This window comes from Pimephales promelas, chromosome 3 (assembly GCF_988280905.1).
Source record: "Pimephales promelas chromosome 3, fPimPro1.hap1.1, whole genome shotgun sequence".
In the NCBI taxonomy this organism is placed as follows: Eukaryota; Metazoa; Chordata; class Actinopteri; order Cypriniformes; family Leuciscidae; genus Pimephales; species Pimephales promelas.
The window spans coordinates 49,298,922-49,323,614 of record NC_142771.1 but is presented as its reverse complement, the minus strand read 5'-3'; the positions used below and the strand labels follow the sequence as shown (position 1 = coordinate 49,323,614).

The window sequence follows — 24,693 nt, the reverse complement described above, 5'->3', positions numbered from 1 at the left end:
CCTTGACAACATTGAAGGGAAAAGATATCGCCTATGGGGTCAAACCCTGTTCCCTGTCGGCATCTGCTGAGAAAGGGAGTGGACACACTTTGCTGGAAAACTGAGAGTGCCCTATAGACATTGGAGATGCACCAGTTCTTGACACAAGAGATCAAGAATGAAAATACGTTGTGGCAAGAAGGTATGAATCAATTCCAGTGAAGGAGGCTTGATCACAGCTGCCAAAAATATGGAGCGCTTCACGGATTTGCGTGTCATCCTTTCGCAGGGGCCATGCTAATCTTCTCTGTATCGATCCAATTTTAGTATATGTGCTGCCTTAGCAAGCACGAGGCCAACTGTCCCGCTCAAGGAATATGTACCCCTCGGGTTCCAGCGAGCCATCACCAAGGTGGTAGGGCAAGCGAGCCAACTACTGAAAGAATGGGTTGGGTAGACTTATCTATGGTACCAAACTACAAGCTCTGAATGCGCCGTGTCCTCCAGGTTTTCGAGAAATAAATGAGTTGGCGGAAAGCAGAAAACCGGATAATGCGGACAACCTTGACAACATTGAAGGGAAAAGATATCGCCTATGGGGTCAAACCCTGTTCCCTGTCGGCATCTGCTGAGAAAGGGAGTGGACACACTATGCTAGAAAACTGAGAGTGCCCTATAGACATTGGAGATGCACCAGTTCTTGACACAAGAGATCAAGAATGAAACTAAATAGTGGTAGAAAGGTATGAATCAATTCCAGTGAAGGAGGCTTGATCACAGCTGCCAAAAATATGGAGCGCTTCACGGATTTGCGTGTCATCCTTTCGCAGGGGCCATGCTAATCTTCTCTGTATCGATCCAATTTTAGTATATGTGCTGCCTTAGCAAGCACGAGGCCAACTGTCCCGCTCAAGGAATATGTACCCCTCGGGTTCCAGCGAGCCATCACCAAGGTGGTAGGGCAAGCGAGCCATCTACTGAAAGAATGGGTTGGGTAGACTTATCTATGGTATCAAACTACAAGCTCTGAATGGGCTGTGTCCTCCAGGTTTTCGAGAAAGAAATGAGTTGGCGGAAAGCAGAAAACCGGATAATGAGGACAACCTTGACAACATTGAAGGGAAAAGATATCGCCTATGGGGTCAAACCCTGTTCCCTGTCGGCATCTGCTGAGAAAGGGAGTGGACACACTTTGCTGGAAAACTGAGAGTGCCCTATAGACATTGGAGATGCACCAGTTCTTGACACAAGAGATCAAGAATGAAAATACGTTGTGGCAAGAAGGTATGAATCAATTCCAGTGAAGGAGGCTTGATCACAGCTGCCAAAAATATGGAGCGCTTCACGGATTTGCGTGTCATCCTTTCGCAGGGGCCATGCTAATCTTCTCTGTATCGATCCAATTTTAGTATATGTGCTGCCTTAGCAAGCACGAGGCCAACTGTCCCGCTCAAGGAATATGTACCCCTCGGGTTCCAGCGAGCCATCACCAAGGTGGTAGGGCAAGCGAGCCATCTACTGAAAGAATGGGTTGGGTAGACTTATCTATGGTACCAAACTACAAGCTCTGAATGCGCTGTGTCCTCCAGGTTTTCGAGAAAGAAATGAGTTAGAGAAAGCAGAAAACCGGATAATGCGGACAACATTGAAGGGAAAAGATATCGCCTATGGGGTCAAACCCTGTTCCCTGTCGGCATCTGCTGAGAAAGGGAGTGGACACACTATGCTAGAAAACTGAGAGTGCCCTATAGACATTGGAGATGCACCAGTTCTTGACACAAGAGATCAAGAATGAAACTAAATAGTGGTAGAAAGGTATGAATCAATTCCAGTGAAGGAGGCTTGATCACAGCTGCCAAAAATATGGAGCGCTTCACGGATTTGCGTGTCATCCTTTCGCAGGGGCCATGCTAATCTTCTCTGTATCGATCCAATTTTTTGTATATGTGCTGCCTTAGCAAGCACGAGGCCAACTGTCCCGCTCAAGGAATATGTACCCCTCGGGTTCCAGCGAGCCATCACCAAGGTGGTAGGGCAAGCGAGCCAACTACTGAAAGAATGGGTTGGGTAGACTTATCTATGGTACCAAACTACAAGCTCTGAATGGGCTGTGTCCTCCAGGTTTTCGAGAAAGAAATGAGTTGGCGGAAAGCAGAAAACCGGATAATGCGGACAACCTTGACAACATTGAAGGGAAAAGATATCGCCTATGGGGTCAAACCCTGTTCCCTGTCGGCATCTGCTGAGAAAGGGAGTGGACACACTTTGCTGGAAAACTGAGAGTGCCCTATAGACATTGGAGATGCACCAGTTCTTGACACAAGAGATCAAGAATGAAAATACGTTGTGGCAAGAATGTATGAATCAATTCCAGTGAAGGAGGCTTGATCACAGCTGCCAAAAATATGGAGCGCTTCACGGATTTGCGTGTCATCCTTTCGCAGGGGCCATGCTAATCTTCTCTGTATCGATCCAATTTTAGTATATGTGCTGCCTTAGCAAGCACGAGGCCAACTGCCCCACTCAAGGAATATGTACCCCTCGGGTTCCAGCGAGCCATCACCAAGGTGGTAGGGCAAGCGAGCCATCTACTGAAAGAATGGGTTGGGTAGACTTATCTATGGTACCAAAGTACAAGCTCTGAATGCGCTGTGTCCTCCAGGTTTTCGAGAAAGAAATGAGTTAGAGAAAGCAGAAAACCGGATAATGCGGACAACCTTGACAACATTGAAGGGAAAAGATATCGCCTATGGGGTCAAACCCTGTTCCCTGTCGGCATCTGCTGAGAAAGGGAGTGGACACACTTTGCTGGAAAACTGAGAGTGCCCTATAGACATTGGAGATGCACCAGTTCTTGACACAAGAGATCAAGAATGAAAATACGTTGTGGCAAGAAGGTATGAATCAATTCCAGTGAAGGAGGCTTGATCACAGCTGCCAAAAATATGGAGCGCTTCACGGATTTGCGTGTCATCCTTTCGCAGGGGCCATGCTAATCTTCTCTGTATCGATCCAATTTTAGTATATGTGCTGCCTTAGCAAGCACGAGGCCAACTGTCCCGCTCAAGGAATATGTACCCCTCGGGTTCCAGCGAGCCATCACCAAGGTGGTAGGGCAAGCGAGCCAACTACTGAAAGAATGGGTTGGGTAGACTTATCTATGGTACCAAACTACAAGCTCTGAATGCGCCGTGTCCTCCAGGTTTTCGAGAAATAAATGAGTTGGCGGAAAGCAGAAAACCGGATAATGCGGACAACCTTGACAACATTGAAGGGAAAAGATATCGCCTATGGGGTCAAACCCTGTTCCCTGTCGGCATCTGCTGAGAAAGGGAGTGGACACACTATGCTAGAAAACTGAGAGTGCCCTATAGACATTGGAGATGCACCAGTTCTTGACACAAGAGATCAAGAATGAAACTAAATAGTGGTAGAAAGGTATGAATCAATTCCAGTGAAGGAGGCTTGATCACAGCTGCCAAAAATATGGAGCGCTTCACGGATTTGCGTGTCATCCTTTCGCAGGGGCCATGCTAATCTTCTCTGTATCGATCCAATTTTAGTATATGTGCTGCCTTAGCAAGCACGAGGCCAACTGTCCCGCTCAAGGAATATGTACCCCTCGGGTTCCAGCGAGCCATCACCAAGGTGGTAGGGCAAGCGAGCCATCTACTGAAAGAATGGGTTGGGTAGACTTATCTATGGTATCAAACTACAAGCTCTGAATGGGCTGTGTCCTCCAGGTTTTCGAGAAAGAAATGAGTTGGCGGAAAGCAGAAAACCGGATAATGAGGACAACCTTGACAACATTGAAGGGAAAAGATATCGCCTATGGGGTCAAACCCTGTTCCCTGTCGGCATCTGCTGAGAAAGGGAGTGGACACACTTTGCTGGAAAACTGAGAGTGCCCTATAGACATTGGAGATGCACCAGTTCTTGACACAAGAGATCAAGAATGAAAATACGTTGTGGCAAGAAGGTATGAATCAATTCCAGTGAAGGAGGCTTGATCACAGCTGCCAAAAATATGGAGCGCTTCACGGATTTGCGTGTCATCCTTTCGCAGGGGCCATGCTAATCTTCTCTGTATCGATCCAATTTTAGTATATGTGCTGCCTTAGCAAGCACGAGGCCAACTGTCCCGCTCAAGGAATATGTACCCCTCGGGTTCCAGCGAGCCATCACCAAGGTGGTAGGGCAAGCGAGCCATCTACTGAAAGAATGGGTTGGGTAGACTTATCTATGGTACCAAACTACAAGCTCTGAATGCGCTGTGTCCTTCAGGTTTTCGAGAAAGAAATGAGTTAGAGAAAGCAGAAAACCGGATAATGCGGACAACCTTGACAACATTGAAGGGAAAAGATATCGCCTATGGGGTCAAACCCTGTTCCCTGTCGGCATCTGCTGAGAAAGGGAGTGGACACACTTTGCTGGAAAACTGAGAGTGCCCTATAGACATTGGAGATGCACCAGTTCTTGACACAAGAGATCAAGAATGAAAATACGTTGTGGCAAGAAGGTATGAATCAATTCCAGTGAAGGAGGCTTGATCACAGCTGCCAAAAATATGGAGCGCTTCACGGATTTGCGTGTCATCCTTTCGCAGGGGCCATGCTAATCTTCTCTGTATCGATCCAATTTTAGTATATGTGCTGCCTTAGCAAGCACGAGGCCAACTGTCCCGCTCAAGGAATATGTACTCCTCGGGTTCCAGCGAGCCATCACCAAGGTGGTAGGGCAAGCGAGCCAACTACTGAAAGAATGGGTTGGGTAGACTTATCTATGGTACCAAACTACAAGCTCTGAATGCGCCGTGTCCTCCAGGTTTTCGAGAAATAAATGAGTTGGCGGAAAGCAGAAAACCGGATAATGCGGACAACCTTGACAACATTGAAGGGAAAAGATATCGCCTATGGGGTCAAACCCTGTTCCCTGTCGGCATCTGCTGAGAAAGGGAGTGGACACACTATGCTAGAAAACTGAGAGTGCCCTATAGACATTGGAGATGCACCAGTTCTTGACACAAGAGATCAAGAATGAAACTAAATAGTGGTAGAAAGGTATGAATCAATTCCAGTGAAGGAGGCTTGATCACAGCTGCCAAAAATATGGAGCGCTTCACGGATTTGCGTGTCATCCTTTCGCAGGGGCCATGCTAATCTTCTCTGTATCGATCCAATTTTAGTATATGTGCTGCCTTAGCAAGCACGAGGCCAACTGTCCCGCTCAAGGAATATGTACCCCTCGGGTTCCAGCGAGCCATCACCAAGGTGGTAGGGCAAGCGAGCCATCTACTGAAAGAATGGGTTGGGTAGACTTATCTATGGTATCAAACTACAAGCTCTGAATGGGCTGTGTCCTCCAGGTTTTCGAGAAAGAAATGAGTTGGCGGAAAGCAGAAAACCGGATAATGCGGACAACCTTGACAACATTGAAGGGAAAAGATATCGCCTATGGGGTCAAACCCTGTTCCCTGTCGGCATCTGCTGAGAAAGGGAGTGGACACACTTTGCTGGAAAACTGAGAGTGCCCTATAGACATTGGAGATGCACCAGTTCTTGACACAAGAGATCAAGAATGAAAATACGTTGTGGCAAGAAGGTATGAATCAATTCCAGTGAAGGAGGCTTGATCACAGCTGCCAAAAATATGGAGCGCTTTACGGATTTGCGTGTCATCCTTTCGCAGGGGCCATGCTAATCTTCTCTGTATCGATCCAATTTTAGTATATGTGCTGCCTTAGCAAGCACGAGGCCAACTGTCCCGCTCAAGGAATATGTACCCCTCGGGTTCCAGCGAGCCATCTACTGAAAGAATGGGTTGGGTAGACTTATCTATGGTATCAAACTACAAGCTCTGAATGGGCTGTGTCCTCCAGGTTTTCGAGAAAGAAATGAGTTGGCGGAAAGCAGAAAACCGGATAATGCGGACAACCTTGACAACATTGAAGGGAAAAGATATCGCCTATGGGGTCAAACCCTGTTCCCTGTCGGCATCTGCTGAGAAAGGGAGTGGACACACTTTGCTGGAAAACTGAGAGTGCCCTATAGACATTGGAGATGCACCAGTTCTTGACACAAGAGATCAAGAATGAAAATACGTTGTGGCAAGAAGGTATGAATCCATTCCAGTGAAGGAGGCTTGATCACAGCTGCCAAAAATATGGAGCGCTTCACGGATTTGCGTGTCATCCTTTCGCAGGGGCCATGCTAATCTTCTCTGTATCGATCCAATTTTAGTATATGTGCTGCCTTAGCAAGCACAAGGCCAACTGTCTCGCTCAAGGAATATGTACCCCTCGGGTTCCAGCGAGCCATCACCAAGGTGGTAGGGCAAGCGAGCCATCTACTGAAAGAATGGGTTGGGTAGACTTATCTATGGTACCAAACTACAAGCTCTGAATGCGCTGTGTCCTCCAGGTTTTCGAGAAATAAATGAGTTAGAGAAAGCAGAAAACCGGATAATGCGGACAACCTTGACAACATTGAAGGGAAAAGATATCGCCTATGGGGTCAAACCCTGTTCCCTGTCGGCATCTGCTGAGAAAGGGAGTGGACACACTATGCTAGAAAACTGAGAGTGCCCTATAGACATTGGAGATGCACCAGTTCTTGACACAAGAGATCAAGAATGAAACTAAATAGTGGTAGAAAGGTATGAATCAATTCCAGTGAAGGAGGCTTGATCACAGCTGCCAAAAATATGGAGCGCTTCACGGATTTGCGTGTCATCCTTTCGCAGGGGCCATGCTAATCTTCTCTGTATCGATCCAATTTTAGTATATGTGCTGCCTTAGCAAGCACGAGGCCAACTGTCCCGCTCAAGGAATATGTACCCCTCGGGTTCCAGCGAGCCATCACCAAGGTGGTAGGGCAAGCGAGCCATCTACTGAAAGAATGGGTTGGGTAGACTTATCTATGGTATCAAACTACAAGCTCTGAATGGGCTGTGTCCTCCAGGTTTTCGAGAAAGAAATGAGTTGGCGGAAAGCAGAAAACCGGATAATGAGGACAACCTTGACAACATTGAAGGGAAAAGATATCGCCTATGGGGTCAAACCCTGTTCCCTGTCGGCATCTGCTGAGAAAGGGAGTGGACACACTTTGCTGGAAAACTGAGAGTGCCCTATAGACATTGGAGATGCACCAGTTCTTGACACAAGAGATCAAGAATGAAAATACGTTGTGGCAAGAAGGTATGAATCAATTCCAGTGAAGGAGGCTTGATCACAGCTGCCAAAAATATGGAGCGCTTCACGGATTTGCGTGTCATCCTTTCGCAGGGGCCATGCTAATCTTCTCTGTATCGATCCAATTTTAGTATATGTGCTGCCTTAGCAAGCACGAGGCCAACTGTCCCGCTCAAGGAATATGTACCCCTCGGGTTCCAGCGAGCCATCACCAAGGTGGTAGGGCAAGCGAGCCATCTACTGAAAGAATGGGTTGGGTAGACTTATCTATGGTACCAAACTACAAGCTCTGAATGCGCTGTGTCCTCCAGGTTTTCGAGAAAGAAATGAGTTAGAGAAAGCAGAAAACCGGATAATGCGGACAACATTGAAGGGAAAAGATATCGCCTATGGGGTCAAACCCTGTTCCCTGTCGGCATCTGCTGAGAAAGGGAGTGGACACACTTTGCTGGAAAACTGAGAGTGCCCTATAGACATTGGAGATGCACCAGTTCTTGACACAAGAGATCAAGAATGAAAATACGTTGTGGCAAGAAGGTATGAATCAATTCCAGTGAAGGAGGCTTGATCACAGCTGCCAAAAATATGGAGCGCTTCACGGATTTGCGTGTCATCCTTTCGCAGGGGCCATGCTAATCTTCTCTGTATCGATCCAATTTTAGTATATGTGCTGCCTTAGCAAGCACGAGGCCAACTGTCCCGCTCAAGGAATATGTACCCCTCGGGTTCCAGCGAGCCATCACCAAGGTGGTAGGGCAAGCGAGCCAACTACTGAAAGAATGGGTTGGGTAGACTTATCTATGGTACCAAACTACAAGCTCTGAATGCGCCGTGTCCTCCAGGTTTTCGAGAAATAAATGAGTTGGCGGAAAGCAGAAAACCGGATAATGCGGACAACCTTGACAACATTGAAGGGAAAAGATATCGCCTATGGGGTCAAACCCTGTTCCCTGTCGGCATCTGCTGAGAAAGGGAGTGGACACACTATGCTAGAAAACTGAGAGTGCCCTATAGACATTGGAGATGCACCAGTTCTTGACACAAGAGATCAAGAATGAAACTAAATAGTGGTAGAAAGGTATGAATCAATTCCAGTGAAGGAGGCTTGATCACAGCTGCCAAAAATATGGAGCGCTTCACGGATTTGCGTGTCATCCTTTCGCAGGGGCCATGCTAATCTTCTCTGTATCGATCCAATTTTAGTATATGTGCTGCCTTAGCAAGCACGAGGCCAACTGTCCCGCTCAAGGAATATGTACCCCTCGGGTTCCAGCGAGCCATCACCAAGGTGGTAGGGCAAGCGAGCCATCTACTGAAAGAATGGGTTGGGTAGACTTATCTATGGTATCAAACTACAAGCTCTGAATGGGCTGTGTCCTCCAGGTTTTCGAGAAAGAAATGAGTTGGCGGAAAGCAGAAAACCGGATAATGCGGACAACCTTGACAACATTGAAGGGAAAAGATATCGCCTATGGGGTCAAACCCTGTTCCCTGTCGGCATCTGCTGAGAAAGGGAGTGGACACACTTTGCTGGAAAACTGAGAGTGCCCTATAGACATTGGAGATGCACCAGTTCTTGACACAAGAGATCAAGAATGAAAATACGTTGTGGCAAGAAGGTATGAATCAATTCCAGTGAAGGAGGCTTGATCACAGCTGCCAAAAATATGGAGCGCTTCACGGATTTGCGTGTCATCCTTTCGCAGGGGCCATGCTAATCTTCTCTGTATCGATCCAATTTTAGTATATGTGCTGCCTTAGCAAGCACGAGGCCAACTGTCCCGCTCAAGGAATATGTACCCCTCGGGTTCCAGCGAGCCATCTACTGAAAGAATGGGTTGGGTAGACTTATCTATGGTATCAAACTACAAGCTCTGAATGGGCTGTGTCCTCCAGGTTTTCGAGAAAGAAATGAGTTGGCGGAAAGCAGAAAACCGGATAATGCGGACAACCTTGACAACATTGAAGGGAAAAGATATCGCCTATGGGGTCAAACCCTGTTCCCTGTCGGCATCTGCTGAGAAAGGGAGTGGACACACTTTGCTGGAAAACTGAGAGTGCCCTATAGACATTGGAGATGCACCAGTTCTTGACACAAGAGATCAAGAATGAAAATACGTTGTGGCAAGAAGGTATGAATCCATTCCAGTGAAGGAGGCTTGATCACAGCTGCCAAAAATATGGAGCGCTTCACGGATTTGCGTGTCATCCTTTCGCAGGGGCCATGCTAATCTTCTCTGTATCGATCCAATTTTAGTATATGTGCTGCCTTAGCAAGCACGAGGCCATCTGTCCCGCTCAAGGAATATGTACCCCTCGGGTTCCAGCGAGCCATCACCAAGGTGGTAGGGCAAGCGAGCCAACTACTGAAAGAATGGGTTGGGTAGACTTATCTATGGTACCAAACTACAAGCTCTGAATGCGCCGTGTCCTTCAGGTTTTCGAGAAATAAATGAGTTGGCGGAAAGCAGAAAACCGGATAATGCGGACAACCTTGACAACATTGAAGGGAAAAGATATCGCCTATGGGGTCAAACCCTGTTCCCTGTCGGCATCTGCTGAGAAAGGGAGTGGACACACTATGCTAGAAAACTGAGAGTGCCCTATAGACATTGGAGATGCACCAGTTCTTGACACAAGAGATCAAGAATGAAACTAAATAGTGGTAGAAAGGTATGAATCAATTCCAGTGAAGGAGGCTTGATCACAGCTGCCAAAAATATGGAGCGCTTCACGGATTTGCGTGTCATCCTAGCGGTGCCTGGGAACCGTTCGTCTGTCTGCTTCGACCAATCACGTCTCTGCATGTCCATCTTTCACATTTTTTGGACAGCCCATCAGATCGCAGCATTTCCATTTTCTCCATTTTACGACAGCCAATCACCGTGGCCCCTTTCCATCATTGCCGGATCATGCGCAGTAAGTCCACCTCCTATAAATCATATTTTTCACTTTTTTCATCAGTTATTTTGGTAAAAGCCACGCAAAGTCCGACATATTTTTGTGAGTTATTTTTGAAAAAGCCGCGTGAAGTGTAAGTCCATGATTACTAGTTAATTAACTAGCTTTAATTCATAGTTTTTTAAATAAACTTTTACATTGTTTTATTTAAGAAGGTGACATCGAGGTAAGATTTTAAGTTTACATTGTGTTAGGTAACGTTAAGAGACGTCGACGTTGTTGCTTTGTTTAGTCTCCTAACTATCTTAGCTAAGAATGAATGAATGAATGACAGAGAGAAATTAATGGGTTTAACTTACATTGTTATAATTGGTATTACGTGGGTGCAACACCTGATATTGTGTTTGAATTAATGAGTTTTGTGTTGTGTTCAGGTGTTGCACCTGGTGTTTACCAACTGATAATAATCTTAATATGATTGTACTAAATTACTTGTATATCTGCTACTACTATGTATCAATAAACACTGAGGTACTATGCATTAATATATTATACACTGAGGTACTGTGTATTCATATATAATACAGCCTACTATCTAATGCCATCTACATACAGGACTATTATAGTAGTGAGTTAAAACAACCCACAATGTGCTGAAGAGTTACAAATTTAAAGTGAATAGTTAGAATTGTATTTACTCTAGTAATGGAAGAAGATGGCATCCAAAGCAAAAAGCACAGGGCTATAAGCTTTTATGGTTTTATAAGGTTAAACCTTCATAAGGTTTTCTGTTTTAGGGGTCTGGTCTTCTGAGGCAGGAAACAGGCCGTCACCCTGCCAGTGAAAGTGGCATGACCTGTATCTGAAGGTAAATTTAGATAAAGTGTTGTGTACAATCATAAAACATAAAGCTATGTCATATTGAAAGGGGTCACATATGATTCACTGCCAAACAATATTACAGTTTGAAAAATGTCCCGTGCATTTTAGGGGACAAATGCCTTTGTTTAGAGGGACACAGACATATATTTGTGGATTTCATATACAAAGGTATAGCCTCAATACTGTCCTAAAATTATGTAGTGTTGATGTTGTTGTCTCTATTATTAAATTTAATTTTCTTTTCCTTTAACCTGTAGCCTTCCAGGTCAGTGTCCTTTTTCAATGACACCTGGTCCCTTATCTACATCATCTGCTGCTACACCAGGGAAGATGGCAACATCTGGGCAATGGCAACACCTGGGTAGATGGCAACACCTGCTCTCACCTCTCACCACAACTTTTACTATGGCATCAGTAAGTAATGAGTATTTACTGATACTGATATTTACATTTTTAGCATATTCAAATATATGCAGTGTAATAATAATAATAATAACAATAAATGTAATAATAATATATTATTATTATTATTATTATTATTATTATTACATTTAACAGTTTTCCAATGAGGACACCACTGCACCCTCCGCCCCAACAGCTGTGCCCACCAGCCTAGCTTCTGCTCCTCCGTACTTTCTGATCGTCCTAGCCTCTCTTCCCACTGCTACAACTACAAGTCCCTCTGGGACACCTGCCATGGCTCCAGCAGCACCACAGCAAGAACTGGTAGGTCCTTTGTGACATGTAAACAGTGTGAAAGATGTAATATTTTTCTGCCTGTGATATTGTTGTTATTTTATTTTTATATATGAAGAGTTCATATATAAAGAACTCTTTATGAAGAGTTGCATCGATGCAAAAGCCTCTAGGTGCCATTTGAAATTTTCTTCTAGAATGACAATTTTTATCAAGCTTGTATATTTAAGTTCAGTGATTTCACTTAAATGGCAATGATAATTACCTATTAATTGTTATTTAAGTGAAATTGCTGAACTTAAATATACAAGTTTGATAAAAATCATCATTAAAGAAGAAAATTTCAAATGGCATTTAGAGGTTTTTGCATCTGAACTCTTCATATGCATATATTTAACAGGCTGAGGATGAGCGCAGTATCCCAGGGATGGACAGAGTGGACAGCCTGGCAGAGTACTTGGTGGGACTGAGGAATGAAACTGGACAAACACTTAACTCCCAGCAGGCCAGTACCATCATCCCCCTGCCCAGTGGCCAGACTGTTGTCGTGGCCACAGCCAGTATTATGGGTACATATACTTTCCCCAAAATGCTGGTATTTCACTTCACCAGTGGATGGAGGAGATGCGGAGGAAGAGGGCAGATAAGAAATAAACTGTTCAATATTCATCCCATATAGGTCTGGTCTGGCATTTCAAAAATAATTAACATAACAGAAAAAACACTGTATATTACAGTTTTTTGGTGTGAGCCTGATTTTGTCTTTTATATATTTTTGTTACCAGTTGACCAGAATCTTCTTCCTTTATTTCTTTTTTTATTTGGTTTATTTATTTATTTTATATTTGTATTTTATATTTAATTGTTCAATTCTTTTTTATATGTGCCATGCTTACTGTGTGTGTGAGAGAAAGAGATAATTAAGATGAATATTTTGCAATAAATGTTTAATATATTAAAACAGCAATCCTTTATTTATTGCCAACATTCACTCAGAGAAGACAATTACATTGTTGCAGTTCTTTCAATTCTATTTTATTTCATTTTAAATTAGATTGTATTAATGAATTGGGTATTTTCTCAAGCAAATATGTAAATTACATACATACAAATAACACATATGAATACAGTAATAACTTTTTATCATTAATCATTCTGCGAGCCTGAGTCAAAACACTTTTGCAAAAATCCACCTTAACTATTTATTATTATTATTATTATTATTATTATAGACCTACATCTAATATAGTAAATTTGAAGGAACTCCATATTCATATGGGTAATAAATAAATATAAACATGTATCCATACAATGAGAAATAAGTTTTTATAAAATAAGTGTTAAGGCATAAAAGCACATGACATTTATACATTTATGTTCATTCATTAAGAAACGATTAGAAAAGATATTGGGTGATTTTAAACTTGTCAGAGGTGGGATTCGAACCGACGTCGTTCACGTCAGTGATTTATCAATGAAACATATAAAAAGGCAATTTTCTAAAAAATATGAATAGCAATCTACCAAAAATCAAACAGACGGGTCAAAGGTGGATTTACCTTTTCCCTTTCCTTTCATTTTTTTCTCTTTTTTCCTTCTCTTTTCTCTCTTTTTCCTTTTCCCTCTTCTTCCCCTTCTTCCCCTTCTTTTTCCCTCTTCCCTTCCTCAAACAGACTATTGTTCCCCAGCTTTTTCGCAGGGGCCATGCTAATCTTCTCTGTATCGATCCAATTTTAGTATATGTGCTGCCTTAGCAAGCACGAGGCCAACTGTCCCGCTCAAGGAATATGTACCCCTCGGGTTCCAGCGAGCCATCACCAAGGTGGTAGGGCAAGCGAGCCATCTACTGAAAGAATGGGTTGGGTAGACTTATCTATGGTATCAAACTACAAGCTCTGAATGGGCTGTGTCCTCCAGGTTTTCGAGAAAGAAATGAGTTGGCGGAAAGCAGAAAACCGGATAATGCGGACAACCTTGACAACATTGAAGGGAAAAGATATCGCCTATGGGGTCAAACCCTGTTCCCTGTCGGCATCTGCTGAGAAATGGAGTGGACACACTTTGCTGGAAAACTGAGAGTGCCCTATAGACATTGGAGATGCACCAGTTCTTGACACAAGAGATCAAGAATGAAAATACGTTGTGGCAAGAAGGTATGAATCAATTCCAGTGAAGGAGGCTTGATCACAGCTGCCAAAAATATGGAGCGCTTCACGGATTTGCGTGTCATCCTTTCGCAGGGGCCATGCTAATCTTCTCTGTATCGATCCAATTTTAGTATATGTGCTGCCTTAGCAAGCACGAGGCCAACTGTCTCGCTCAAGGAATATGTACCCCTCGGGTTCCAGCGAGCCATCACCAAGGTGGTAGGGCAAGCGAGCCATCTACTGAAAGAATGGGTTGGGTAGACTTATCTATGGTACCAAACTACAAGGTCTGAATGCGCCGTGTCCTCCAGGTTTTCGAGAAAGAAATGAGTTGGCGGAAAGCAGAAAACCGGATAATGCGGACAACCTTGACAACATTGAAGGGAAAAGATATCGCCTATGGGGTCAAACCCTGTTCCCTGTCGGCATCTGCTGAGAAAGGGAGTGGACACACTTTGCTGGAAAACTGAGAGTGCCCTATAGACATTGGAGATGCACCAGTTCTTGACACAAGAGATCAAGAATGAAAATACGTTGTGGCAAGAATGTATGAATCAATTCCAGTGAAGGAGGCTTGATCACAGCTGCCAAAAATATGGAGCGCTTCACGGATTTGCGTGTCATCCTTTCGCAGGGGCCATGCTAATCTTCTCTGTATCGATCCAATTTTAGTATATGTGCTGCCTTAGCAAGCACGAGGCCAACTGTCCCACTCAAGGAATATGTACCCCTCGGGTTCCAGCGAGCCATCACCAAGGTGGTAGGGCAAGCGAGCCATCTACTGAAAGAATGGATTGGGTAGACTTATCTATGGTATCAAACTACAAGCTCTGAATGGGCTGTGTCCTCCAGGTTTTCGAGAAAGAAATGAGTTGGCGAAAAGCAGAAAACCGGATAATGCGGACAACCTTGACAACATTGAAGGGAAAAGATATCGCCTATGGGGTCAAACCCTGTTCCCTGTCGGCATCTGCTGAGAAAGGGAGTGGACACACTTTGCTGGAAAACTGAGAGTGCCCTATAGACATTGGAGATGCACCAGTTCTTGACACAAGAGATCAAGAATGAAAATACGTTGTGGCAAGAAGGTATGAATCAATTCCAGTGAAGGAGGCTTGATCACAGCTGCCAAAAATATGGAGCGCTTCACGGATTTGCGTGTCATCCTTTCGCAGGGGCCATGCTAATCTTCTCTGTATCGATCCAATTTTAGTATATGTGCTGCCTTAGCAAGCACGAGGCCAACTGTCCCGCTCAAGGAATATGTACCCCTCGGGTTCCAGCGAGCCATCACCAAGGTGGTAGGGCAAGCGAGCCATCTACTGAAAGAATGGGTTGGGTAGACTTATCTATGGTACCAAACTACAAGCTCTGAATGCGCTGTGTCCTCCAGGTTTTCGAGAAAGAAATGAGTTAGAGAAAGCAGAAAACCGGATAATGCGGACAACCTTGACAACATTGAAGGGAAAAGATATCGCCTATGGGGTCAAACCCTGTTCCCTGTCGGCATCTGCTGAGAAAGGGAGTGGACACACTTTGCTGGAAAACTGAGAGTGCCCTATAGACATTGGAGATGCACCAGTTCTTGACACAAGAGATCAAGAATGAAAATACGTTGTGGCAAGAATGTATGAATCAATTCCAGTGAAGGAGGCTTGATCACAGCTGCCAAAAATATGGAGCGCTTCACGGATTTGCGTGTCATCCTTTCGCAGGGGCCATGCTAATCTTCTCTGTATCGATCCAATTTTAGTATATGTGCTGCCTTAGCAAGCACGAGGCCAACTGTCCCGCTCAAGGAATATGTACCCCTCGGGTTCCAGCGAGCCATCACCAAGGTGGTAGGGCAAGCGAGCCAACTACTGAAAGAATGGGTTGGGTAGACTTATCTATGGTACCAAACTACAAGCTCTGAATGCGCCGTGTCCTCCAGGTTTTCGAGAAATAAATGAGTTGGCGGAAAGCAGAAAACCGGATAATGCGGACAACCTTGACAACATTGAAGGGAAAAGATATCGCCTATGGGGTCAAACCCTGTTCCCTGTCGGCATCTGCTGAGAAAGGGAGTGGACACACTATGCTAGAAAACTGAGAGTGCCCTATAGACATTGGAGATGCACCAGTTCTTGACACAAGAGATCAAGAATGAAACTAAATAGTGGTAGAAAGGTATGAATCAATTCCAGTGAAGGAGGCTTGATCACAGCTGCCAAAAATATGGAGCGCTTCACGGATTTGCGTGTCATCCTTTCGCAGGGGCCATGCTAATCTTCTCTGTATCGATCCAATTTTAGTATATGTGCTGCCTTAGCAAGCACGAGGCCAACTGTCCCGCTCAAGGAATATGTACCCCTCGGGTTCCAGCGAGCCATCACCAAGGTGGTAGGGCAAGCGAGCCATCTACTGAAAGAATGGGTTGGGTAGACTTATCTATGGTATCAAACTACAAGCTCTGAATGGGCTGTGTCCTCCAGGTTTTCGAGAAAGAAATGAGTTGGCGGAAAGCAGAAAACCGGATAATGCGGACAACCTTGACAACATTGAAGGGAAAAGATATCGCCTATGGGGTCAAACCCTGTTCCCTGTCGGCATCTGCTGAGAAAGGGAGTGGACACACTTTGCTGGAAAACTGAGAGTGCCCTATAGACATTGGAGATGCACCAGTTCTTGACACAAGAGATCAAGAATGAAAATACGTTGTGGCAAGAAGGTATGAATCAATTCCAGTGAAGGAGGCTTGATCACAGCTGCCAAAAATATGGAGCGCTTCACGGATTTGCGTGTCATCCTTTCGCAGGGGCCATGCTAATCTTCTCTGTATCGATCCAATTTTAGTATATGTGCTGCCTTAGCAAGCACGAGGCCAACTGTCCCGCTCAAGGAATATGTACCCCTCGGGTTCCAGCGAGCCATCACCAAGGTGGTAGGGCAAGCGAGCCATCTACTGAAAGAATGGGTTGGGTAGACTTATCTATGGTACCAAACTACAAGCTCTGAATGCGCTGTGTCCTTCAGGTTTTCGAGAAAGAAATGAGTTAGAGAAAGCAGAAAACCGGATAATGCGGACAACCTTGACAACATTGAAGGGAAAAGATATCGCCTATGGGGTCAAACCCTGTTCCCTGTCGGCATCTGCTGAGAAAGGGAGTGGACACACTTTGCTGGAAAACTGAGAGTGCCCTATAGACATTGGAGATGCACCAGTTCTTGACACAAGAGATCAAGAATGAAAATACGTTGTGGCAAGAAGGTATGAATCAATTCCAGTGAAGGAGGCTTGATCACAGCTGCCAAAAATATGGAGCGCTTCACGGATTTGCGTGTCATCCTTTCGCAGGGGCCATGCTAATCTTCTCTGTATCGATCCAATTTTAGTATATGTGCTGCCTTAGCAAGCACGAGGCCAACTGTCCCGCTCAAGGAATATGTACTCCTCGGGTTCCAGCGAGCCATCACCAAGGTGGTAGGGCAAGCGAGCCAACTACTGAAAGAATGGGTTGGGTAGACTTATCTATGGTACCAAACTACAAGCTCTGAATGCGCCGTGTCCTCCAGGTTTTCGAGAAATAAATGAGTTGGCGGAAAGCAGAAAACCGGATAATGCGGACAACCTTGACAACATTGAAGGGAAAAGATATCGCCTATGGGGTCAAACCCTGTTCCCTGTCGGCATCTGCTGAGAAAGGGAGTGGACACACTATGCTAGAAAACTGAGAGTGCCCTATAGACATTGGAGATGCACCAGTTCTTGACACAAGAGATCAAGAATGAAACTAAATAGTGGTAGAAAGGTATGAATCAATTCCAGTGAAGGAGGCTTGATCACAGCTGCCAAAAATATGGAGCGCTTCACGGATTTGCGTGTCATCCTTTCGCAGGGGCCATGCTAATCTTCTCTGTATCGATCCAATTTTAGTATATGTGCTGCCTTAGCAAGCACGAGGCCAACTGTCCCGCTCAAGGAATATGTACCCCTCGGGTTCCAGCGAGCCATCACCAAGGTGGTAGGGCAAGCGAGCCATCTACTGAAAGAATGGGTTGGGTAGACTTATCTATGGTATCAAACTACAAGCTCTGAATGGGCTGTGTCCTCCAGGTTTTCGAGAAAGAAATGAGTTGGCGGAAAGCAGAAAACCGGATAATGCGGACAACCTTGACAACATTGAAGGGAAAAGATATCGCCTATGGGGTCAAACCCTGTTCCCTGTCGGCATCTGCTGAGAAAGGGAGTGGACACACTTTGCTGGAAAACTGAGAGTGCCCTATAGACATTGGAGATGCACCAGTTCTTGACACAAGAGATCAAGAATGAAAATACGTTGTGGCAAGAAGGTATGAATCAATTCCAGTGAAGGAGGCTTGATCACAGCTGCCAAAAATATGGAGCGCTTTACGGATTTGCGTGTCATCCTTTCGCAGGGGCCATGCTAATCTTCTCTGTATCGATCCAATTTTAGTATATGTGCTGCCTTAGCAAGCACGAGGCCAACTGTCCCGCTCAAGGAATATGTACCCCTCGGGTTCCAGCGAGCCATCTACTGAAAGAATGGGTTGGGTAGACTTATCTATGGTATCAAACTACAAGCTCTGAATGGGCTGTGTCCTCCAGGTTTTCGAGAAAGAAATGAGTTGGCGGAAAGCAGAAAACCGGATAATGCGGACAACCTTGACAACATTGAAGGGAAAAGATATCGCCTATGGGGTCAAACCCTGTTCCCTGTCGGCATCTGCTGAGAAAGGGAGTGGACACACTTTGCTGGAAAACTGAGAGTGCCCTATAGACATTGGAGATGCACCAGTTCTTGACACAAGAGATCAAGAATGAAAATACGTTGTGGCAAGAAGGTATGAATCCATTCCAGTGAAGGAGGCTTGATCACAGCTGCCAAAAATATGGAGCGCTTCACGGATTTGCGTGTCATCCTTTCGCAGGGGCCATGCTAATCTTCTCTGTATCGATCCAATTTTAGTATATGTGCTGCCTTAGCAAGCACAAGGCCAACTGTCTCGCTCAAGGAATATGTACCCCTCGGGTTCCAGCGAGCCATCACCAAGGTGGTAGGGCAAGCGAGCCATCTACTGAAAGAATGGGTTGGGTAGACTTATCTATGGTACCAAACTACAAGCTCTGAATGCGCTGTGTCCTCCAGGTTTTCGAGAAATAAATGAGTTAGAGAAAGCAGAAAACCGGATAATGCGGACAACCTTGACAACATTGAAGGGAAAAGATATCGCCTATGGGGTCAAACCCTGTTCCCTGTCGGCATCTGCTGAGAAAGGGAGTGGACACACTATGCTAGAAAACTGAGAGTGCCCTATAGACATTGGAGATGCACCAGTTCTTGACACAAGAGATCAAGAATGAAACTAAATAGTGGTAGAAAGGTATGAATCAATTCCAGTGAAGGAGGCTTGATCACAGCTGCCAAAAATATGGAGCGCTTCACGGATTTGCGTGTCATCCTTTCGCAGGGGCCATGCTAATCTTCTCTGTATCGATCCAATTTTAGTATATGTGCTGCCTTAGCAAGCACGAGGCCAACTGTCCCGCTCAAGGAATATGTACCCCTCGGGTTCCAGCGAGCCATCACCAAGGTGGTAGGGCAAGCGAGCCATCTACTGAAAGAATGGGTTGGGTAGACTTATCTATGGTATCAAACTACAAGCTCTGAATGGGCTGTGTCCTCCAGGTTTTCGAGAAAGAAATGAGTTGGCGGAAAGCAGAAAACCGGATAATGAGGACAACCTTGACAACATTGAAGGGAAAAGATATCGCCTATGGGGTCAAACCCTGTTCCCTGTCGGCATCTGCTGAGAAAGGGAGTGGACACACTTTGCTGGAAAACTGAGAGTGCCCTATAGACATTGGAGATGCACCAGTTCTTGACACAAGAGATCAAGAATGAAAATACGTTGTGGCAAGAAGGTATGAATCAATTCCAGTGAAGGAGGCTTGATCACAGCTGCCAAAAATATGGAGCGCTTCACGGATTTGCGTGTCATCCTTTCGCAGGGGCCATGCTAATCTTCTCTGTATCGATCCAATTTTAGTATATGTGCTGCCTTAGCAAGCACGAGGCCAACTGTCCCGCTCAAGGAATATGTACCCCTCGGGTTCCAGCGAGCCATCACCAAGGTGGTAGGGCAAGCGAGCCATCTACTGAAAGAATGGGTTGGGTAGACTTATCTATGGTACCAAACTACAAGCTCTGAATGCGCTGTGTCCTCCAGGTTTTCGAGAAAGAAATGAGTTAGAGAAAGCAGAAAACCGGATAATGCGGACAACATTGAAGGGAAAAGATATCGCCTATGGGGTCAAACCCTGTTCCCTGTCGGCATCTGCTGAGAAAGGGAGTGGACACACTTTGCTGGAAAACTGAGAGTGCCCTATAGACATTGGAGATGCACCAGTTCTTGACACAAGAGATCAAGAATGAAAATACGTTGTGGCAAGAAGGTATGAATCAATTCCAGTGAAGGAGGCTTGATCACAGCTGCCAAAAATATGGAGCGCTTCACGGATTTGCGTGTCATCCTTGCGCTCTATGTCCCGCGATCTTCTCTGGATGCCGGCCAATCAGCAGCTCGTGCTGTCGAGCCTTTGTCGAGCGTTTTCAGTTTTGGGCCAATCAGAAAGCTCGGATTGTCGAGCGTTTTCAGTTATGGGCCAATCAGAAAGCTCGGATTGTCGAGCGTTTGTCGAGCGTTTTGGGCCAATCAACGGTTAGTATACTCAAGCTTTTGTCGAACGTTTTGGGCCAATAAACGGTTAGTATACTCAAGCGTCATAGCAACCAACTCAAACGGAAGAGTGTGACGGTTACGACTGACTGAGTGAGTAAAACAAAAATAAATAGAATATTACGAATGTACAGACATTGTCTTCCCAGAGTACTTTTACAATGTACTGACATGGAATTTGTCGATGTATTATTACGTCTCTCCGTCGATCACTGGTTTTTATATTTAAAGAAACGTTAACGTATGTTAGTTAATTAACGTCAACCAACGTCAGGCGTCCTGTTTACACATTTAAACAATATTTACACTTGTCTGATCAAAGATTTAATACGTTTTGAGAGATCGCTAACATGTAATGTAATGCAATCCATTGAAAATTAATGGGACAACATGTGGCGATCTCTGAAAACAAAATTAAATTATGAAAAGACTATACATTTAGTATCTTTAGACCCTTAAGATTATAATATCACCACGTGAAATCAAAATATAAAGTTTAAGTGTATCTTTTATGCATTAACAATAAGCCTGTTTATTTAATGGCTGCCAATGCACCCTGGGGTCATTATTTACCTGTTGATTATTAATTTGTTAACGTTAATATTTCAATAATAGTGAATGTGTAGTTCTTGTATATCATTAATCTTGTGTGTGATAGTCCTGTTAATATGGCAATTAATATATAGCTGCTAGTTTAACCTGTAATGCTCATCTAATGCTGTGCTGTGCCATTTGTTGTTGAAGATATGTCTTTAGCAAATTTAAAATTCACGGCCTCGCAGCAGCTTATCCTGCGGGCCTCTGATGAGGCGTTGGCCTTCATCGCCTCTAAGGGGCCACGCGGGACCGCCGCTGCTGCGAGGGCCAAGAAGCCGGAGGAGGTGGAGAAGGAGGCCCAAGCCCACGTCGTCTCCAAGGGCGGTGACCCTGGTGACCCCATGCTGGTGCTGGGCTGCCACAGCATCCAGTTTGGGAAGTACCAGGGTCAAACTTTCCATTGGCTCCTGGAGAACGACGTGGGCTACATCACGCAGTTGGTTGCCAGCCACCAGCGGGAGCGGGAGAAAAGTGCCTCCGACAGCCCCCTTATGGCCAACAAGGACGCACTCGCCCGGTACTCGTGCGCCCACCCTGCTTTTGTGGAGCAGCTGAGGTTCCACCGGGTGCACGAGGAGGCCCGGGCCCGTGCCACTCAGCCCGGGTGTGAGGGCGAGGCGCTTGTTGGCTTTGGGGACTTCAAGGAGGCCACCCTGAAGGACCTGTACGAGTCTACGGGAAAAAAGCAGAAGACGTAAGTCCAGTTGTGGTGAAGGGCAGGGTGCTGTGACTTGTTGATATGCGTGTTAATCTTTGATCATTGTCTTGCAGCTTTGTCAAGTGGCTTCGGAGGAAGATACCGCAGCCTGGGACCTCAATGGACGCCGCCAGGAAGTACATCCTGGGCCGAGACAAGGAGCAGTCGGCAGAGGTGGCTGCTACCCCCCCACCTCTGAGCAGCAGCAGCAGCAGTGGCCCCAGTAAGGCTGCTGCTTCCACCGGGCTGCCGCCACGCAAGCCGACCGCTCCCATGTTCTCGGCCCTACTGGGAAGGCGTCCAATGGCCCCAGGTGAGCTGCAGGCCAAGGTCAGGAAGCTGATGACCACACCAGCACGGCCTGCAGTTCCAGGTATATCTCTTTCTTTCTCTTTAACACAACAGTGGTTCGGTGTAAAGGATTAACTAACCATTGCCCTCCCACCCCACAGCGGTGTCTACATCCGCCAGAGACCAGCGCCCCTCGGTTCCGCCGCCTTCCCCCCCCCACAGAGGTGACGGACGAGGAACTGGTCCAGATGGCCACTGACTTAGAAACGGGTAATTGGCACCACACTGGACGTGTCACACTGCAACATTTGCCCTCAATATATATTATTCTGGCAGTATTTTAGCATTAACTGTAATGGTTTCATTTACTGGTCTCTACAGCTGATGCTTGAAGATCAAAGGTAAGTTTGGAAGGTAATGTAGCCGTCTTTGTCGGTGGTAGATGTGTAGAACGTAGTGGTAATGTAGATTTGCTTCACTTGGCCCTGCTTCACCTCTCAACATCCACCTTGTAGCACTAAACCATCTGCTCTATCACTGGCATGCTGTATGTCATCTATTCACTTGCATGCTACACACCATTTAATTACTGGTATGCTGCACGTCATCTAATCACTGGCATGCTGCACGTCTCACTTAGTCTTGCCTGCCTGTGGCTGATGCCATTTTGTTGTGTGTGTGTGTGTGTGAATGTGTCTGCAGCTCACGTACAGGTCCTTCAGACGCTCCCGCTGGTGGTGAGGCCTCCATCCCCAGCTCCTCCGGCACTGTCCTACATCCCTCCCCCACCACCACCACCACCACCACCTCAAGTTGCGGCTGCTCCACCTAGCCTCGCGTTTCCTGCGCGGGCTCCGGCGCTGACCAGGGAGGAGCCCTGTCACGTCTCCGTGGAGGAGACGCCATCCGGGGAGGCCACCCTGGCACCAGCGCCGGCAAAGAGGAAGAGGAAGGAGAGGAAAGTGGAGCAGCCCGCAACACCCACTCCTGCTTCGGCTGAGGTACAAACACACGCTCACACACCTGGCCCGTACTCATGGACGGCACAACTCAGTGAAGTTGACTGTCAATCTGCATGTAGCACCTCCTCTCAGCCTCCTGACTGTTTGTTTGTTTGGTTGTGTTCTTTTTTTTTTCTCACAGTCCCGGTTGCCTGAGAGCTGGCGGACAGCTCTCACCGTGGAAGAGCAGGAGTGGATCGGCCGGGAGCTGTTCAAGCCAGACAGCGAGGGGAGGACCAAACTCACCACAGACCTCAAGCTGTGGTGGGACCCTCCTCAGCCCCGGCCGAGTTACTTTCAGCCACCCGCCTCACCAGCTGCCTTCTTCGCGTGTCGGCTGTTCCTCTGGGTGCCCCTGCGTCTGTGGGGCGTCCGGCCGACATGCTGTAATAGGGCCCTCACAAAGTGTGGGCTCTACAGGACCATCCGGAGGGTCCTGGACATCGACGGCTGGTACTTGATGGCCACCGAGTACCTGGAGTGCCGTCGGTGTAAGAGGAAGGTAGCTGCCTGGTCGCAGGAGGTCGTGGGTCAGCTGGGTGAGGGGCATCGCGCCCTCTTCCCGGCAATCCTCACCTACAAGTAAGTATCTGTCTAAAAACCTTGTTGTGTCTGTGTGTGGCTCTTGTGTAACACATGATGTACTCCTCTCTGTAGACTTGCCTGCGACCGGCGGGTAATCATCCAGCTGCGTGAGCGTACTCGGGGGAACAGCGCCACGCAGCTGTACAAAAAACTCTGTGAGGCACACACAGAGGCCTGGATGCGGCGGTCCATACACTACCTCAGCGTCATGGAGCCCTTCACGTCGCAGGGTGTCGTGCGCATGTGCACCCCACCACCAAAACCGCCACCCGTGCCCCAGTACGCGTGGCTGTTATTGGTGTACTGCCACGACATCCTCTCCCGCCTGGAGGACGTGAAGGCCCGGGTCACCTCCGTCTTTGGTAGGGTTTTGAAGATGGACTCTACCAAGAAGGTAAATGTGGTGCTATATATGTACATATACTATATAGTTTGTACTATTATCGACATACATACTAATTTAACACACGCTCACTCGACATACATACTAATATATATACTAATATATATGTATACTAATATATGTGTGTATATAAGTGTGGTGTGGAGTGTCATGCTCTGGCTATGTGCGTGCAGCCTTACTGAGATGCTTTATCCTTTAAAACAGGTGACCCGGAAGCTCTCCGGTGCTGCCGCCCAGACCGCAGCATGGGCAACGAACGTCGGCAACGAGCACGGACAGGTGCTCATGTCCGTGCTCACGGACACCGAAGGTGCCGGCCTGTTGCCCATGGCTGAGGGGTTGATGCGGCGGTATCGGGACGCTGGGGTGGAGCCGCCTCAGCTCCTCTACGTCGACCGGGACTGTTGTTCGTCCCACGGGAGATCCAAGGCAGCTGACGTGTTCGGGAAGTGGGACAAGCTGGTGGTCCGGCTGGACATCTGGCACCTGATGCGCCGTTTTGCGTCAGGTGTGTTGTGGCAATAACAATAATTAAACAAATAGCATTTCAGTAAGAGACATCATGGTTCCATAACTTTTGATAT

The 24,693-nt window shown here is 46.3% G+C and overlaps 2 protein-coding genes, 30 non-coding genes and 1 pseudogene across 32 annotated transcripts; 2 read left to right on the top strand and 31 right to left on the bottom strand.

Annotated features, from left to right (window-relative positions):
• Positions 1 to 223: 223 nt before the first annotated feature.
• LOC148995598 (U6 spliceosomal RNA) lies at positions 224 to 330 on the bottom strand. Its single transcript, XR_016164270.1, has one exon. It is a non-coding gene; the product is annotated as a U6 spliceosomal RNA (small nuclear RNA).
• A 434-nt stretch (positions 331 to 764) lies between these two features.
• Positions 765 to 871, bottom strand: LOC148995597 (U6 spliceosomal RNA). Its single transcript, XR_016164259.1, has one exon. It is a non-coding gene; the product is annotated as a U6 spliceosomal RNA (small nuclear RNA).
• Positions 872 to 1,305: 434 nt separating this feature from the next.
• On the bottom strand, positions 1,306 to 1,412 carry LOC148995596 (U6 spliceosomal RNA). Its single transcript, XR_016164248.1, has one exon. It is a non-coding gene; the product is annotated as a U6 spliceosomal RNA (small nuclear RNA).
• A 424-nt stretch (positions 1,413 to 1,836) lies between these two features.
• LOC148995595 (U6 spliceosomal RNA) lies at positions 1,837 to 1,944 on the bottom strand. Its single transcript, XR_016165291.1, has one exon. It is a non-coding gene; the product is annotated as a U6 spliceosomal RNA (small nuclear RNA).
• Positions 1,945 to 2,378: 434 nt separating this feature from the next.
• Positions 2,379 to 2,485, bottom strand: LOC148995594 (U6 spliceosomal RNA). The gene has a single exon (XR_016164237.1). It is a non-coding gene; the product is annotated as a U6 spliceosomal RNA (small nuclear RNA).
• Positions 2,486 to 2,918: 433 nt separating this feature from the next.
• LOC148995593 (U6 spliceosomal RNA) lies at positions 2,919 to 3,025 on the bottom strand. The gene has a single exon (XR_016164226.1). It is a non-coding gene; the product is annotated as a U6 spliceosomal RNA (small nuclear RNA).
• A 434-nt stretch (positions 3,026 to 3,459) lies between these two features.
• Positions 3,460 to 3,566, bottom strand: LOC148995592 (U6 spliceosomal RNA). The gene has a single exon (XR_016164214.1). It is a non-coding gene; the product is annotated as a U6 spliceosomal RNA (small nuclear RNA).
• Positions 3,567 to 4,000: 434 nt separating this feature from the next.
• Positions 4,001 to 4,107, bottom strand: LOC148995591 (U6 spliceosomal RNA). The gene has a single exon (XR_016164203.1). It is a non-coding gene; the product is annotated as a U6 spliceosomal RNA (small nuclear RNA).
• Positions 4,108 to 4,540: 433 nt separating this feature from the next.
• On the bottom strand, positions 4,541 to 4,647 carry LOC148995590 (U6 spliceosomal RNA). Its single transcript, XR_016164192.1, has one exon. It is a non-coding gene; the product is annotated as a U6 spliceosomal RNA (small nuclear RNA).
• Positions 4,648 to 5,081: 434 nt separating this feature from the next.
• On the bottom strand, positions 5,082 to 5,188 carry LOC148995589 (U6 spliceosomal RNA). Its single transcript, XR_016164181.1, has one exon. It is a non-coding gene; the product is annotated as a U6 spliceosomal RNA (small nuclear RNA).
• Positions 5,189 to 5,622: 434 nt separating this feature from the next.
• On the bottom strand, positions 5,623 to 5,729 carry LOC148995588 (U6 spliceosomal RNA). The gene has a single exon (XR_016165191.1). It is a non-coding gene; the product is annotated as a U6 spliceosomal RNA (small nuclear RNA).
• A 406-nt stretch (positions 5,730 to 6,135) lies between these two features.
• On the bottom strand, positions 6,136 to 6,242 carry LOC148995587 (U6 spliceosomal RNA). Its single transcript, XR_016164170.1, has one exon. It is a non-coding gene; the product is annotated as a U6 spliceosomal RNA (small nuclear RNA).
• A 433-nt stretch (positions 6,243 to 6,675) lies between these two features.
• LOC148995586 (U6 spliceosomal RNA) lies at positions 6,676 to 6,782 on the bottom strand. The gene has a single exon (XR_016164159.1). It is a non-coding gene; the product is annotated as a U6 spliceosomal RNA (small nuclear RNA).
• A 434-nt stretch (positions 6,783 to 7,216) lies between these two features.
• Positions 7,217 to 7,323, bottom strand: LOC148995585 (U6 spliceosomal RNA). Its single transcript, XR_016164148.1, has one exon. It is a non-coding gene; the product is annotated as a U6 spliceosomal RNA (small nuclear RNA).
• Positions 7,324 to 7,747: 424 nt separating this feature from the next.
• On the bottom strand, positions 7,748 to 7,854 carry LOC148995584 (U6 spliceosomal RNA). The gene has a single exon (XR_016164137.1). It is a non-coding gene; the product is annotated as a U6 spliceosomal RNA (small nuclear RNA).
• Positions 7,855 to 8,288: 434 nt separating this feature from the next.
• On the bottom strand, positions 8,289 to 8,395 carry LOC148995583 (U6 spliceosomal RNA). The gene has a single exon (XR_016164126.1). It is a non-coding gene; the product is annotated as a U6 spliceosomal RNA (small nuclear RNA).
• A 434-nt stretch (positions 8,396 to 8,829) lies between these two features.
• LOC148995582 (U6 spliceosomal RNA) lies at positions 8,830 to 8,936 on the bottom strand. The gene has a single exon (XR_016164115.1). It is a non-coding gene; the product is annotated as a U6 spliceosomal RNA (small nuclear RNA).
• A 406-nt stretch (positions 8,937 to 9,342) lies between these two features.
• On the bottom strand, positions 9,343 to 9,449 carry LOC148995581 (U6 spliceosomal RNA). The gene has a single exon (XR_016164103.1). It is a non-coding gene; the product is annotated as a U6 spliceosomal RNA (small nuclear RNA).
• A 3,863-nt stretch (positions 9,450 to 13,312) lies between these two features.
• Positions 13,313 to 13,408, bottom strand: LOC148995580 (U6 spliceosomal RNA; annotated as a pseudogene).
• A 434-nt stretch (positions 13,409 to 13,842) lies between these two features.
• Positions 13,843 to 13,949, bottom strand: LOC120476357 (U6 spliceosomal RNA). Its single transcript, XR_005622138.2, has one exon. It is a non-coding gene; the product is annotated as a U6 spliceosomal RNA (small nuclear RNA).
• Positions 13,950 to 14,383: 434 nt separating this feature from the next.
• On the bottom strand, positions 14,384 to 14,490 carry LOC120476355 (U6 spliceosomal RNA). Its single transcript, XR_005622136.1, has one exon. It is a non-coding gene; the product is annotated as a U6 spliceosomal RNA (small nuclear RNA).
• A 434-nt stretch (positions 14,491 to 14,924) lies between these two features.
• On the bottom strand, positions 14,925 to 15,031 carry LOC120476354 (U6 spliceosomal RNA). The gene has a single exon (XR_005622135.1). It is a non-coding gene; the product is annotated as a U6 spliceosomal RNA (small nuclear RNA).
• Positions 15,032 to 15,464: 433 nt separating this feature from the next.
• Positions 15,465 to 15,571, bottom strand: LOC148995579 (U6 spliceosomal RNA). The gene has a single exon (XR_016164062.1). It is a non-coding gene; the product is annotated as a U6 spliceosomal RNA (small nuclear RNA).
• A 434-nt stretch (positions 15,572 to 16,005) lies between these two features.
• Positions 16,006 to 16,112, bottom strand: LOC148995578 (U6 spliceosomal RNA). The gene has a single exon (XR_016164047.1). It is a non-coding gene; the product is annotated as a U6 spliceosomal RNA (small nuclear RNA).
• A 434-nt stretch (positions 16,113 to 16,546) lies between these two features.
• LOC148995577 (U6 spliceosomal RNA) lies at positions 16,547 to 16,653 on the bottom strand. Its single transcript, XR_016164036.1, has one exon. It is a non-coding gene; the product is annotated as a U6 spliceosomal RNA (small nuclear RNA).
• Positions 16,654 to 17,086: 433 nt separating this feature from the next.
• Positions 17,087 to 17,193, bottom strand: LOC148995576 (U6 spliceosomal RNA). Its single transcript, XR_016163985.1, has one exon. It is a non-coding gene; the product is annotated as a U6 spliceosomal RNA (small nuclear RNA).
• Positions 17,194 to 17,627: 434 nt separating this feature from the next.
• Positions 17,628 to 17,734, bottom strand: LOC148995575 (U6 spliceosomal RNA). Its single transcript, XR_016163876.1, has one exon. It is a non-coding gene; the product is annotated as a U6 spliceosomal RNA (small nuclear RNA).
• A 434-nt stretch (positions 17,735 to 18,168) lies between these two features.
• LOC148995574 (U6 spliceosomal RNA) lies at positions 18,169 to 18,275 on the bottom strand. The gene has a single exon (XR_016165180.1). It is a non-coding gene; the product is annotated as a U6 spliceosomal RNA (small nuclear RNA).
• A 406-nt stretch (positions 18,276 to 18,681) lies between these two features.
• On the bottom strand, positions 18,682 to 18,788 carry LOC148995573 (U6 spliceosomal RNA). Its single transcript, XR_016163765.1, has one exon. It is a non-coding gene; the product is annotated as a U6 spliceosomal RNA (small nuclear RNA).
• Positions 18,789 to 19,221: 433 nt separating this feature from the next.
• LOC148995572 (U6 spliceosomal RNA) lies at positions 19,222 to 19,328 on the bottom strand. The gene has a single exon (XR_016163656.1). It is a non-coding gene; the product is annotated as a U6 spliceosomal RNA (small nuclear RNA).
• Positions 19,329 to 19,762: 434 nt separating this feature from the next.
• On the bottom strand, positions 19,763 to 19,869 carry LOC148995571 (U6 spliceosomal RNA). The gene has a single exon (XR_016163545.1). It is a non-coding gene; the product is annotated as a U6 spliceosomal RNA (small nuclear RNA).
• Positions 19,870 to 21,198: 1,329 nt separating this feature from the next.
• LOC148995570 (uncharacterized) lies at positions 21,199 to 22,786 on the top strand. Its single transcript, XM_089127928.1, has 4 exons — positions 21,199 to 21,826; positions 21,904 to 22,202; positions 22,282 to 22,390; positions 22,502 to 22,786. Exons 1-3 carry the CDS (start codon positions 21,282 to 21,284, stop codon positions 22,377 to 22,379), a joined length of 942 nt encoding a protein of 313 aa, XP_088984054.1. The 5' UTR covers positions 21,199 to 21,281; the 3' UTR covers positions 22,380 to 22,390; positions 22,502 to 22,786.
• Positions 22,505 to 24,634, top strand: LOC148995569 (uncharacterized). The gene is made up of 6 exons (XM_089128076.1): positions 22,505 to 22,521; positions 22,636 to 22,667; positions 22,823 to 23,121; positions 23,264 to 23,703; positions 23,779 to 24,100; positions 24,314 to 24,634. The coding sequence occupies exons 1-6, from the start codon at positions 22,505 to 22,507 to the stop codon at positions 24,632 to 24,634; spliced, it is 1,431 nt and encodes a 476-aa protein (XP_088984202.1).
• Positions 24,635 to 24,693: the final 59 nt, after the last annotated feature.